Source organism: Bacillus rossius, chromosome 6 (genome assembly GCF_032445375.1).
Source record: "Bacillus rossius redtenbacheri isolate Brsri chromosome 6, Brsri_v3, whole genome shotgun sequence".
NCBI lineage: Eukaryota > Metazoa > Arthropoda > Insecta > Phasmatodea > Bacillidae > Bacillus > Bacillus rossius.
The window spans coordinates 18,277,059-18,292,228 of NC_086334.1; the positions used below are offsets into that span (position 1 = coordinate 18,277,059).

The window sequence follows — 15,170 nt, forward strand, 5'->3', positions numbered from 1 at the left end:
AATCTCTCGAAACACGTGTCGGCGGCTCGCGTAACTCCGCAGCTATCAGGTTTCAGTTACGTGTCAAAGGCAGGGCGCCGCGCGGAGAGTGGTGGGAAGGAGGGGGGAAAGTGACAATCCTTGTTATCTTCCAAGTGCGCGCGGCGCACATCATGTTGCGGCAGCCGCCAGCCAGCTCTACACCTGCACGTGTCCTCATTTATTGAATAATTTCAAATTTGTTTATTTGCCAGCAAATTAGTACTGTTCATAATTCATATGTATTATATTTTAGCTTCTGCTTACAACTAAGCCATGATTGGTAAATATATGGAATATATTTGCCTCCAATTGTTTTATTCATTGCTAGGTTTTTGTTGGCGATACTTATCACCCTACACTATGTGGGAAAGGGTTGGGGTCTCGGTGTGAGAAATTTTGCAATAGGTGGCATTTATTTAGTGATTAGCATAGCCACATACTTCAGCTACTCTGTTTCTCAGAGTTGTAGATGCTTAGGCCGATCAGCGATAGTCTCTTTATTATGAGTTTGTCCTCAATTTATAAATTCCACAAAGAGGAAATAGTGGTAAATTTAAAATCTGTTTCCTTATTAGAGTTGACAGAGGAGAAGAATATTGATCTACTACACAAAAAATTTGCTCTCCACTTATAGGACTTAATGGTACTTTAATGGAGAAGTAAGGGGAACAAACAAAGTCAACTGCATGAGCAGAATGTTAACAATGAGTTGTTTTTTTTAAATAAGCTAGCCCTACAGTCATCAGAGACTGTGCCACTACTCAGTTCAGTTGAGAAAATAGTCAGATCCAAGCCGTTTTTGTGGAACTAAAATTGTTTAGTTGTTTATCGTCCTGCTGTTCTGGCTTGGCTTAAGATGTCCTAGTAACTGCTTTGAGTGTGTAGTCAAGTTGGTAACAATGTAAATGCATCTTGTGGAACTACTTGTGTCCCAGACGAGTGAAAGTAGAACGGGTTTACAGTTTTAAAAGAATAGACAAAACTGTATTGTAGTTTGTGCATGATATGCTGGATCACAGCTTCATTGTAGGAGGTATATTAACCGGAGGGTGATTGGATAGCATTCCTGTTTAAAAAAAAAATTGGTTGTCTGTAAAGTAGGTTTACGGACGATAGTTTAACATGACAACGTCATAACAAAACATTGATGAAATGATTGCATACTTTTATGAATAAAATTGAATCATTTTTATTGAATTATCACTATTTTGTATGGATACTGACGTCGTCCGACCGAAGGCCACCCTAAAGCCCGACCTGAAACCGCCAGTATCCGACCCCGCTAACTGAACGCACCCCTAGCCATGGCCCACCCGATTCAGGCGAGCACTGAAACAAAAGGTAAAATTAAAGACTATGCCCAAATTAACCAGCCACCGCGATTCCTGTACATTATAAATTAAACATAAATTAATCACTTTTTATTAAAAACCCCGTCTAAGGGAAGTGCGACGTAGGAGTGCCCGGGTCACTCACGTGTGAATTTTTATTAATACATTTGTGAGTGTTCCCCTCCGCAATTTTTGTGTATCCCTCACCACTGGAGCAGTCAACAAGGGACGAACAGTCTCCAGTGTGACTCGTATATTCAAACTTAATTAATGCAAACTTGTTAAATCTAATTCCTAAAGAGTATCTGTATATTAGGTTAATTTTTATTATTTTATGTATGAATTTAGAGCCACTTTCAATCTCTTATTAATTTAATAATTTCCGAATAATGGAACTTTAGAAACTTTGGCGCGAAAGGATGCTGAGCCCTCCCCTCGCGCCAGGGTCAGACGCCAGTACCGAGCGACTCGCGGACCGGGGCGGACATGCGTCCAATGGGGAGTCCTCAACTTTCGCCTTCACTGAATTCACTACTGGTAATTATTGTAGTCACTCTCTAAACCTTTCTCGTAATAAACTCCCCATGTGCACCCGGTCCTTTTACGGTGTTGGGCCTATCCCAGCCGCCTAAACGAAAACTCCCCGCACAAAGCATTACGCAGGGCAGTGCAACATACGGCACGGGCCGACTCCCGCAACCACAGACTTTTGGGTAAAAGCCGAGTGCACAGGCACCAGCAACAACGACTTAAAGACTTTTAGCGAATTTCATAGCGAGCCGCGGTCCACACAGGTGGGCCCGGGCGTCACCATTTGCAATCGGGATTGGCCGCCTCAACCTCAACTGGCGTGAGGATTTTAATAATAGTGACGGCGCGTCAGAGCGCCGTGTGTCAACTTAGTGTAATTTGTGTAGGGAAAATTAATGTGCATCGTGTAACTGTAACTGCAAGTGTAATTATCGACTTCAATTAAACGTCCACTCCGCACCACGTGCGCGACATGTATACGACAGTGCAAAACCGAACCTGTGTATGTTATTTCGTGAACTACCCTAATCCAGTCAGGAATCAGCGTGCTATGCTGTGTAGGGCCAGTAACTGGCAATAGCCAGGGATCCCTCCCACCACGACCACCGCCGCCGTTCCTAGCGGGCCACGCAGGGGCGTTCGCACCCAATGACCCAACTCGTGGTTAGCCACAAAGCTAGCCTGGCACCCTCCCGGACACATTTTCAGTAGAAAACCAGCCTTCCCGCTAGGAACCACGCTGGACCTCGAACTTGAGAACCCGGACGACAGCAATAAAAAGAAGGAGTGAAATGAAATCTACAATTTAATTGATAAATTTACTTTTATTTGCACTCATTAATTCAAATATGTTTATTACTTTAACGAAGAGATTATTTTAACTATAACTTTTATACATGTTTGCTATTTAAATACTTCCAATCTGTGTTATTCTGTTGATAGGACGATGATAGGAAAAGTAGGAAACGAATGGGAGTGTTTCAAGTTTAATGTGCCTCGAAAAAGTCAAATCGATGTGCCAATCGAGTGGAAGAGAGATAGATGCGGCGCAAGCGTACAATGAGTGTAATGGGACACAGTGTAACGGGACAATGTGCGTAATAGGATAATGTGAGTAACGGGACACTTTTTCGTGCGTGCAGCCGGCGTTCATCGATTTATTAGATGTCATGTCAAAAAAAAAAAAAAAAAGACAAGGTAGCTGCGAATCGCGCACGAAGCCATAGGTTCAAGAAACAGTGTAGATATTGTGGAAAACAGGGGCATTTAGTACTTTCAAAAGGGAGTTAAATGAATTATGTTTTCAAACAAACATCGTTTAACAGTCATGAAGGCCTCACAAAATTTGTGCATAGACATGGCGGAATAAAAAAAAATCTGCTCTAGCATGTAGCTACTAGGAGAAAATCTCTGACTATTTTAATTTACTTTACTTATAATAATCTACAAAGTTTGACAACATCGAAGAGCTAAAATTATATTTTTTACTTTTTATAACTATAAAGTTATATGATATAGGACTATTGTATTGTAATTTGGGACAAATTAAAAAATCTGATTCGTTGGTAGTAAATGTAACTAAATTGTTGAATCAAAGATGGCGTATGAATATATTATTCTTTTAGTTTGCCAAAAACAGTTTGATATTGATTTAAAGTCATTTATTTCTAATATTGTTGTATTATAACTGAATGAACAGAAAATAATGTTGTTAGTATTAAAATTTTGCACTGCTTATAACTCATGAAAGCTATTTCTCCTAACATTTACCATTATACTTTGGATATTGGTTCTTTGGTTAATAATTTTAAAAATTTTCAAAACATTGGCGCTTTGATAAGTAAACAGGGGAAAATCGTTTCTGCTAAAATGTGAAAAAAATGTTTATTTAGAAAAATACATTGTTTCTAGTTCAACATTTTTATTTTTACCAAGTTAAACTTTTTATTGAAAGAAGTATGATTCCTGATAGGATTATTAAGAAAATACCTGGACAGCCACCCCCTTCCGTTCGTGAAAAGCAGGGATATATTGAAGATTTGAGCTCGTTACCTAGACACATGTTATTGGAACTTATTGACAGACAAAATAAACTCATAGGAAATAAGTGAGTAAGCTTCAATCTTTTCTGCAAGTAAGTTTTAGATAAGTCTTCTTGGTAGGCCTAAATTGTACTTTCTTACGATTGTATTGTTAATTTTAGGTTATGAGGGTCACATCTGAAAAAAAAAAAGCGAATATCCGAAAATGAAGTTTTTTTACTTGCATTTTCATAATCATTTTTCAAACCCGGATAGTGATATTTAAGTTTACTAATTTACAGTTTTAATGCTAGGTTAGGTAATGTTTCGTTTCATTTCAGTTCAATTCATTACTAACCAATGGAACAGAGTTATACTATGAACCTGGTAATTGTGTACTGTAGGGGTAGCACTCTTTAAAATAAAAGGCAAACGTGAACATGTAATTATTTAGTTCCTTATTTTATTTATTTTTGAAATATCAAAGCGCAGTCAGGTTCTTTCAAAAGCTTATCATGTAATTAACCATCCTAGGTTCGCCTAATGTAAATATAGTGACTTAAATTTTATTTGTGCTGTAATAGTGTAGCCGAATCTCTGTGCAGTCCGTGTCTTTATTCAAATGTGAATGACAAAATATTGTGCACTTAAAACTGCCCTGCTTAAATTACAATGTCTGATTTCAGAATATAGAATGCCAAAATAAGTGATTCATTGTTTTCATGCATTGTAGATGAGTATGCAGCTACGTTACTAAGTTTTTTATCTTGTGAAAGTTATAATATTTAGTCATTCAGTAAGGCAAAAGTAGATGGTAATACATGAATTCCAACAACACTGCCAAAAATTAATTTGTGTTTAGGCCTTTGAAAAGCGTCAGTCACTAACAATATTTTGTCTTGGTCTTGTTTACCTTTTTGTAACTGGAACTGGAAACAACAAATATCATGAGAGTTGTTTTTCTACTGTGCTACCAAAGTATATGGATTGGGACAAAACGTTGATGTTAACCACTGTATTCAGACCAGGAGATTCAGACTACTGTCCATCCTATCCATCATGTCGAAGAGTCATGTGGACCCGTTAGCAATAGGTACGGTATCAGTCGGACACAATTTGGGACTTTGCAATTGTAATCGGGCCTTAATACATAATTAGGCTATATTTACACTTTACAATCTAGAATACACATGGATAAAGACAATACAAAACTCTTTTGAACTAAAACAATGGTAGAGAAAAATATAATTTTATTATGATAGTGCAAGAAATTCAAGTAATAGAATAACTTGTTATTTACATTCTACTCATCAACTGCATAAAAGAAATTATCTATTACTAGTGTTCTTAAATATTTCAAATTTCAATTTTTTTTTTATATAATTTAATTAATATTATTAGATAGGCTTTAACTTAAGTTTAAAATTTGATCTGACTGTATTTTGAGTTATTTGCTCGTGCATTTTATGGCAGGATAATGATGGCATTCCGAATTTATAGTAAAGGTGAGATTGTTCCTGATCAGGACTGCTATTGCCTCAGTATGCAGTGTAACTACATCAAGGAAACCTTGGATAACCTTATCCCGTTGTCACCATGTACCAAAATCAGCTTTACAAACTTCATATCCATGTTCATTGATGGTTTCCTAAAATGCTCCCCCCCCCCCCCCCCAACCCTTTTTTATCTATTGTATAACCAAAAAATCTTTTAAAATTGTGTGTGTATGTATGTATGAATCTGTGTGTGTGTGTGTGTGTGTGTGTGTGTGTGTGTGTGTATGGAAACCCTTTAACTCCTGAAATACCTTGACGACAGTCGTCGTACCCTCCCAGATACAGAGGCCGTACCTGGCCACCGACGGGGGCCTGAGGTAGTGTGTTTCTCCCCAGTGAAGTGCGACGGCCAGGGACGCACCCGCGTGCGCCCTAGCAGGCTAATGAGCCTTTTGCGCAAGAGAGGATTCTGTGTTTTTGTGTATATTTTCTAAATGGTCACGGGCCTCAACGAGTGTGTAAATATTGTATATAATTTATTAATTCTGTAAACTTGTTGTGATTAATGTTTCGTTTAGCTGTGAATATTCTGTGTTTCCGCACGTATGCTAGTATGTAATTGCAGCCTGGCGCGCCGCGAGACGGGGCTCTCTCCCACGCCGGCCGATTTCCCCTCCCCTCCCCGCAGCCCGCGGGCGGGCGGGGAGAGTCAGTCGTGTTCAGGGCTCGAACGAGGACGGTCGAGTACGCCGCTCCGCGCTGCTCGCGAGGCGCGTACCCGGAGCTCGTGGCCAACCTTCGTTTTCAGTTCACGAGTCATTCGGCAGTCAAGCTGCCTCTGCGAGTCATTCGCCGCGTTACTGAGTTTACGAGTCGTCAAGTGACGTTACCAGCAGAGTACGGCAGTCAAGCTGCCTCTGCGAGTCATTCGCCGCGTTACTGAGTTTACGAGTCGTCAAGTGACGTTACCAGCAGAGTACGGCAGTCAAGCTGCCTCCGCGAGTCATTCGCCGCGTTACTGAGTTTACGAGTCGTCAAGTGACGTTACCAGCAGAGTACGGCAGTCAAGCTGCCTCCGCGAGTCATTCGCCGCGTTACTGAATTTACGAGTCGTCAAGTGACGTTACCAGCAGAGTACGGCAGTCAAGCTGCCTCTGCGAGTCATTCGCCGCGTTACTGAGTTTACGAGTCGTCAAGTGACGTTACCAGCAGAGTACGGCAGTCAAGCTGCCTCTGCGAGTCATTCACCGCGTTACTGAGTTTACGAGTCGTCAAGTGACGTTACCAGCAGAGTACGGCAGTCAAGCTGCCTCCGCGAGTCATTCGCCGCGTTACTGAGTTTACGAGTCGTCAAGTGACGTTACCAGCAGAGTACGGCAGTCAAGCTGCCTCCGCGAGTCATTCGCCGCGTTACTGAGTTTACGAGTCTCCGAGAGACGTTACTCGCAGAGTATTCCGGACCATACGTTACGTAACAGGGCGCACGCGCACAGCGCCTCTTCGTGGTGTAACTTAACGGGACTAGTATTACGTGTAAGCAGCCTCAATCTGTGCCGGGACGTCATAGCGGACCTTACGGTGTTACGTGAGTCTGGGTCGCCGTGGGAAGGGAGCTGGTTCCGCGGTGGTTTCGCCAGGCTGCGGCAGGGTCATAAATCGTTAATGAAAGGGGCTCGTGAAAACCGTCAACATCGAACCGTTATTGGAACAATTTACCAATATTCCTCTCCACCTAACTCCTCCCTCCAGGTCCCGCAGTTCCCGGTCCCGGCCACGTTGGCCTGGACCCCCTCTCCGCAGAGCAGTACGGGCATAACTGGACATTCACGCAAGCAGGGAACCGGGGGCCTCAAGCCGAGGGACGTCAACCTATTAGTTTAAAGGTTTAAAATTTATTTTAGAAAATCTTATGAGAAAAAGTAGTATACATGTTCATTTTATTCTATTATAATAAATCACCTATTTGGCATTGTCTTTGTTGTTTGCTACCATCTATGAAGCTGTGCATCACAACTTAACTGAAATGTTCACATACTTGTGACATAATGTTAGTTTTGTTTCAATTTAGAGCCTTCATCAGCAAACTCCCAGACAAGGGCGCCAGGATCGTCCAGTTCCGCGAGAAGCTGCTCACGGAGTTGACAGCGAGAGACAAGGTGGACGATGCGTGTGGCTTGTTGTCGAAGCTGAGTCTGACAGCTGACGAATTGGAATGGCAGAAGAAAGGAGACAAACTTGAGGAAAGCACCAAAGACACTCCAGCCCTCGACAGCGATGACGAAAGTGAAGGCGAAGTTGACCCACTTAAAATTATTGCAACCCACTCAGGAACTACGCTGCACAAAAAACAGCACAGGTCTGTTATTTAAAATAGTTTCTGTATATAAAAGTGGGATATATATTATGTAAAGAGCATTGTGTCAAAAAGATATTATTTTTTACATAAAATTATTATTTCTTTAAATTTTTTTTGGCAGCTTTCAAGAGGTTTGATATTAAAATCTAATCTAACTCAAATTTGGCAATCTTTGGTTAGGCACATTATTTAATCTGACACTTTATAAAGTTGGCTATGTCTGCAAAACTCGTAAATGTGTATGTATAATAATCTGTTTGAATGGTTTTTTGAAGAATAAAGTTTGTTTGTATTTTTTCTTTGCCATAGAGCATCACATTACAACTTGTTTTGAATATCATTGCACTGTACATTAATTATTCTTTGGGATTCCGATAAAAATAATATTGACATTCAATAATTCGCCAAAAATCGCTTATCCAACACAGCCATGGTTCTGAGCATACCAGATTAAAGAGTCTTTGCTGTATTATGTCGGAGGCTTTTAAGATCCGCAATTGAACAGCTTTTATATAAAAGATTTAACTACAACAAGTTCATAAAGAAACCTATAAGTTTGTTTTTTATAAGTAGGTAGAACAGAGATCCTTGTACCTTGTGCTGCCCATCTGCAATGCACTGAACCAACCACCATTTAGCTACATATATTTAATGTAACAACCTGTTCTCTCAGTCTCTCGAATAGTTTGCTTGGTTCCCCTTTATGCAAAAGAAGTCCAGTTTTTGGCTCACAAATGACAAGTCTGTGTTGCTGCACCAGGTTCGAGAAGCCGGAGAGAAGCTTGGTCAAGCCGGGAGATATCGCGGAGGACGCGGTCGACGGGTACGTGAAGGCGCTGTGCGGCAAGCTGGAGCAGCGAAGCGGCTCGGGGAAGCGGGAGAGGTTCCGGCCCAACAGGACGCTGAGGAGCAGCGTGGACGCGGTGGCGTCCCCCCCGAGGAAGCCCCACCACTGGGAGGTGACCGCGGCCACCCCGCCCCCTCTCGTCCACGACGAGGTCAGGCTGGTGAGCCTGCAGGAGTCCTTCGAGCTGCAGAAGCAGCAGGCCTCCAGACTGCAGGTGACGCGGCATTGCCTCGGCACACTTTGTTACGTTTGAAGACGCACATTAACACTCCTCAGGGAGACTGGAAGCAGGGGCGTAGCCGGGGGGGGGGGGGGGGGGGGTTAGGGGTTCAACCCCCCCCCCCCCCCCTTAGCACTAAATCTTTAATTAATTTATTATTCATCACTCAAACAAATTTCATATTAAAATTAATAAAAATTTTACCATTACAATATTTAAATTTAAGTACCGAAAACTGCTAAATTAGTACTATTTTACACCTTAAAATCCAAATTTTCCCGGGGGAGGACCCCTGATCTCCCCGCTTTAGTACGGGGGGGGGGGGGGCCATGCTTCTTAACACCCCCCCCCCCCCCCTCCCCCTTACACAAATCCTGGCTACGCCACTGACTGGAAGCAATGTGCAACATAAAAACAAAAGCATATGACAACACAATACAGGTTACAGAGAACAAATACAACTGAAACAACATAGACATACCACATCATTCACATAAAAAAAAAGCAGTTAAAATATTAATAACATGAGACATACAGCAGAAGTATTGAGATACGTATTAAAATAAAAAGTTAGGGCTGGTACCACAACAAACATTAGGTAACAGGACATGAATGAGAAACATCTTATATTGTTTAAGTAAGTATTAATTATAGTTAATGATAGTTTTTCCATAGATCCTGTTTATTATAATTAGTTGTTAGTCTGAATAAGATGTCATTGTTTCTGTTGAAGGTGAATAATAGATGGCTGTGGAATTGAGGAACTCTTAAGGCCTATGTTATCTAGTATGTATTTGTAGCTAATTCTTGTATTAATTCAATTTTTAACAAAAAGTGAGTCTAAGTAGATTCTTTGATCAGAGAAGAAGCTAAAATCGGCCCAGGCAATTGTTGTTGTTTTTTTTTTTAATTTTTTTTTTATTTACAGTTTTGTCACTATCAGATTCAATTATGTAATGATACGTTCTTCTCCTCTTAGAGCAAGGGTGTACGCAGAGGGGACATGTGAGGGATATATCTCCTCCTACCCTGAAATCATAAAATGTTTATCATTCCCACCAACAATTGGAAAGATTTTGAATACACTCCTTTCATAGAGCAAGATGACGCAGTGTTGAGTTACTGGAATTACATTTCAGAGGAACCTGGTTTGAATGCCAGTGTGGTCATCCTATTTTTTGTTTCCTATTTCCCGAAATCACTCCAGCCAGTTGCTGGGATGGTTCCTAACACCAGGACACAACTGATTACTTATAATAATATGTCCCTTTTCTGCATTGTGTGTTATCATCTTCAATTACCGTGCTGTTTGAGAGACGTTAAGCCTAAATAAAAAACTATAACTCCTGTTTATTGTGATTTTTTGTTAGTTGGTAGTCATGAATAACATAACTCATTTCTTGCAATTCGCTTCAATTCACTATTTTACATACGAGAGAAAACAAACATGGCTAGTGTACTGGATATGCGACTCCTGGGCCTCTTTTGTGCGATTGGTCGTACTTGCTCAGATCACGTATCTCATCCCAAGCAATCCGGCTTTGCTGGTGGGGTCACAATGTGGCAAACGTTTCCTTGACCTGGCAAGTTTTTCCGGGTCACTGCCATTCTCTCCCGTCAGTGCGTTCCGTGGCTGCTCCATCCCATAGTTTCACCTCTCATTTATCTACAGTTATCTCAGTGTCGATGAGAAATGAGAACCTAATTAATTCGTTTATTCATTTATGTCTGGGTATGGCCACAACACTACCTTCATTTTTGATGAAAACAGGAGATACAAAAAAAATTGATAGCCAAGATTGCATGGAATAACTGTAATTATTTTGGCTACTTTAGACTCAGTATCACATGGCGAGTGAGATATTTATTTTTCTTTACATAACTATTATTTTAGGGCTTTTCCTCTACATTTAATCCAATAGCTATTGTTCATTTTTTTTTGTTTCCTCACAAATTATCTCACCAGATATTTACTTAAATGTTATTTTGGAGCTTAAAAAATTCACGCTAAGTGATCATAATTATGAATCCTTGCATGGTGTTTTACTGCGATTAGATGATATTCAGTTAATATCAGTTATATATATAATAATATAAATTCATAAAATAACTATGATTAATTATATATGAATTGTTTTATAAATTGTATATTTATTTATTTAACAGGTTTTTTAGTAACTTAAAAGGCCAATTTTTATTGAAACCCTAGCATGAATTAAGAGCATGTAATCATGTTCTATACTGTTGTAAATTGATAGTTTGTTTGTAGCCTTTGACGAGTGTTACTTAATTTTATAATAAAAAATTGGTTTTCCCACAATCCTACTAACACTAGTTTTTTATGAATGTGAAAAGCTACACACATACAATTAATTTGAAACTGTATACAGCACAATTACGTGCTAGAGTTGACATAAAAACTGGCCTTTAAGTTTCTAAAAACTGTTAAATAAGTACGTATATAGTTTTTAAAAACAAATAAATAAACATTTTAAGCAATGTACACTAGTTAAGTTATTTAAAATAATGTGGAAAAAAAACAACAGATTATTGAAGCAAAATAATTTAGGGTAGTACCCCCTTGAATGAAAAAAAGGAAAGTCCAGTGAGCCAGGCTGTGTTGTTTCCTGAGCTGAGGCTTTGAATATATATACTGTATAGAAGTCGCGAGTGGATATGATTTACTCTACGTTTTTCAGAAGCGTATGATGAGCAGCTTGGGAACTTCACCGCTGCAGGGCGCTGCCGTAACACCCTGTATCGTCTCTTAGGTTGTTATTTACACGTTAGAGTTCAGCACTGTCGCCCGCTGTCATTCCCCCGCACCCCCCACCTATCATTCACTGCAGCTCAAGGTCGTTCAACGGGAGGGGGAAGGGGTGTTTGAAGAGTTCGACACTTGTCCGCTAGGGACCACCACAAGTCATGCCCTAGAGATGGTGGCGATTGCGGCGGTGAATCAACCAACTACCTCAAACCGTATTAGAAATTTTAACCTGGGCTGGCGACTTCTATACAGTATATATATATTCAAAGGCTGAGGGCAGCGCTCCGTGGTTGCAGGAGGTGCAGGCGCGACACGCGACGGAGAGGCTGAAGGCTCTCGCCGGCCTGCGCACGGGCGAGGCCGTGCCAGGGCCGGCTGCGCGGGGCCCGTACCGTGACGCACGCCACAGCGACTCCAGCAGCAGCAGCTCCTCCGAGGACGAGGGGGGCGGGGAGGAGGAGGAGGAGCCCCGGGAGAAGGACACGGCCGTCATGTACTCGCTCGTCGACGCGTAGCCTCGTCGCTCGCATCTGCGCGGGAACTGGGAGTGTGCCGTTTTGAGATCGCGTGACCTCGCATCAGTCTTGCGGGGAGTAAAAGTTTTGTTCAGGCCGGCTTGCACAGTCTTCCTTTGAGGAGGGAAAGAAAAATGTTTTTATTTTTTACTAGCCTGCGAAGATTTACTGAGCAAGCTGGCGTTTGGACTTTATTTACTATAAAAAAATTTACATAGTTTGATTCCAGTTAGTTGAGCACTTTCGAAAGATCTGTCAGTTACCATCTTTCAGTCACACTTGCATATTATGATTTACCTATTTGAATTCATGGGTTACAATCAAGTGTGTGAGATGGAATTATATTATATATTTTATGTTTAATAAATGCCACCCATAATAATTACAGCAGTTAATCACACAAATATATGAACTTAATTTTAACAGTTTTTGAATATTGGTTGATGTCAATGATAATTTTTTATTTGACACTAAAGAAGATACTTGTGTGTTTTAACGTTCTGAGTGCTGAAGAAGTTATACACTGCCAGTTGTGATGGTCATAGTGAGGTCAGAACTGAAAGGATTGCTAGACATTGTGATATCAGTTTCCACTTAATTTTTATTGCTACCAGAAGAACAGTATTTGAAGTAAAAAAAAAAGTTTAGTAACAGTATTTTTGACATTTTTTGTTTCCTAAAGTCCATCTTACGTGAGTTTCTTGTAATGTACTGCACTTATACTACTGGCCTTATGAAGTTATTTGTACATTATGATTAAAATGTTTAAAGTGACAAACATTTTTGAATTTATTGTTTAAATTTCTTTTCAAACCCCATTTTTGATATGAGCAGATATACAGTTTACTTTCATTTTGCAAACCATTAACAAAAAAGGCGACAAGATAGGCCACTGTAATATTAATTGAAAGTAAAAAGTTCTTGAAGGGTGGTACTCTAAGATAGACAACAAGCAATAAGAAAACAGTTTTTTTGTGGTTACACATTCACTTATATTGTGATTGGGCTGGCTTTATCAGGTAGATATTACAGTGGAGTCTCATTATAAAGTATTTCACTTTAAAATTGATGTCAGGGAGCCTCTACACATTTGTGCTACACGAGAATGGATGGTAAATGGGTGCCATCAAGCGGAAGGGAATGTTAAACTGAGGAAACTCTCTCTACAGGGTCGCGACATTACCCGTGTATGAGACTCAGATTTCGCTCCATGGAATTTGCCTCAATCCCCCCCTGACCTGGTCCACTCTTAGTGTCGGATGTGCTCAAAATTTTTTTACACTGTGGGCTCTCGGGGCATCTAACATGCCTGGTGTCAGCCATCAGGGACACGCGGTGGCAAAACGCAGAAAGAAACATCTCACAGTTAACATTATTTATTACTCAGCTTTCACAACTCTCATACAGTTCTTTTTCTGACACACATAAGCCTCGTGGCACAAATCGTGCATACTTTGAAGTCGGTCACCCTTGTGTTAGACACCTTTAGGCACTGATTTCAAATACCCCTAAAGGAGTAGAAATAGTTAAGTAAAGCAGTTCACCAGCCGAGTCAGGCCCCGGAGATAAATAAGAAACCTATTTGAATTGTTTGAATACAAAAACAGGATTAATTAGTCAGTGATGGCAAAGGAAATCTGTGTGTGCACATGCTCCCTGTCAAGTCAATTTGTGATAATGAACTGGGCCGGATACTGCACAATGGTGACTGACTAGCACACCCTCGCAATTACCGTTACAATTATTTAGATTTGTGCCACTTATGTCTTAGAATTAAAAAAATACTGAATTCAGGAAACTTCATGTACAAATACATAAAAAATAACCCTTGATTATTTATTAATTAAATGTAAAAATGTGTTCCTCTTCGGAAACCCTGAGCTTCCATTCGAAATGTTCGTGATATAGCCTCATTGAAAAATAATTTGGTACAAGCAAAAGCAGCGGTACATATTTTATGATGCTGTGGAAAGAAACAAAACACCGGGGTCAAATACAAACAAATTACAATATAATTTGAGGTTATTTGTGAGGGCTCGTGGCACTGAGTCTAATGATGTCGCTCACTCCCTCTTCTGGGCCAGTGGCGCACAATTAAAATAAACTTGGGAGACACGCTATGTTCTTCATGCCAACAGAACAGAAAGTATGAGTCTCTGAAGAAGCAAAAGGAGATATAGACGTACTGGGCACAAGGGCATAGCCCTGGTTGATGTCAAAGTAATTATGTATTTTCAGATTCCTACAAGATGTTGTATGTATATTTAGCAACAATTCAATAAAAGTTAATTTAAATATTATGTACCAAACAGTGGCTTTTAAAGGTAGTTGTAATAGTTTCCACTGTAAATGACTATCTACAAGTACATGTAATTCCTTTCAAAATTTCACTTTTAAATTAATTTATACTAATATACTCCTTTTTTGTATGTTATCTTTTTTTTTTTTTTTAAGTGTGAGGGAAGGTATAGTACAGTGGTGGGGGTCGTCAAACTACCTGATGGTTCTGCAGTAATTTGTTGTATAATCTCAGTTGGTGAAAAATATTTGCATAAAAAAAGTCATTGTATTAGTTGAATTACTCTCTTTAAGGTTTCTTTCATCGACTTCAATACTAATTTATAATAGTAATAATTGGTAGTCTGTTTCTGTTAAATTAGTTTAAGGTATTATAAGCTTTTTAAAACATGTACATTCGTAAATGTTGTAAAATAAAAATGATAATGTCATATAATATTTTTATATTACATACAATTTTTAAATTCTTGTGATTTTTTAAACATATGACTAGTCAATTTCTATTCAATTTTAAACATTTTGACATAATGGTTTGTTATTATTTGACTTTGAATAGCTATTTGACCTGAACCCTACCCCCACCATAGCTATAAAACTTTCTTCCCGCCCTCCCTCCCACAAGGGCACAGCACGTGAAGGTCTCCATACTGAAAGGGCTGCAGCACAGAATCTACCCTTCCCCCTCCCTTCTAAGCACTTACTTGACGGCTGTAGAAGGTTGGGGGGGGGGGGGGGGGGCAGCGATAAGAAGAGATGTACAGAGAAGC

At 40.0% G+C, this 15,170-nt stretch overlaps 1 protein-coding gene across 2 annotated transcripts; it reads left to right on the forward strand.

Moving 5' to 3' along the window:
- Positions 1 to 3,664: 3,664 nt before the first annotated feature.
- LOC134532748 (uncharacterized) lies at positions 3,665 to 12,883 on the forward strand. 2 transcript variants are annotated; one of them, XM_063369560.1, is made up of 4 exons: positions 3,665 to 3,990; positions 7,469 to 7,756; positions 8,517 to 8,817; positions 11,887 to 12,883. In XM_063369560.1, the coding sequence occupies exons 1-4, from the start codon at positions 3,842 to 3,844 to the stop codon at positions 12,103 to 12,105; spliced, it is 957 nt and encodes a 318-aa protein (XP_063225630.1). In that variant the 5' UTR covers positions 3,665 to 3,841; the 3' UTR covers positions 12,106 to 12,883. The 2 variants fall into 2 exon arrangements, with proteins under 2 accessions (XP_063225630.1, XP_063225631.1); XM_063369561.1 differs by having other exon boundaries at positions 3,694 to 3,990; positions 8,517 to 8,715.
- The last annotated feature ends 2,287 nt before the right edge of the window (positions 12,884 to 15,170 follow it).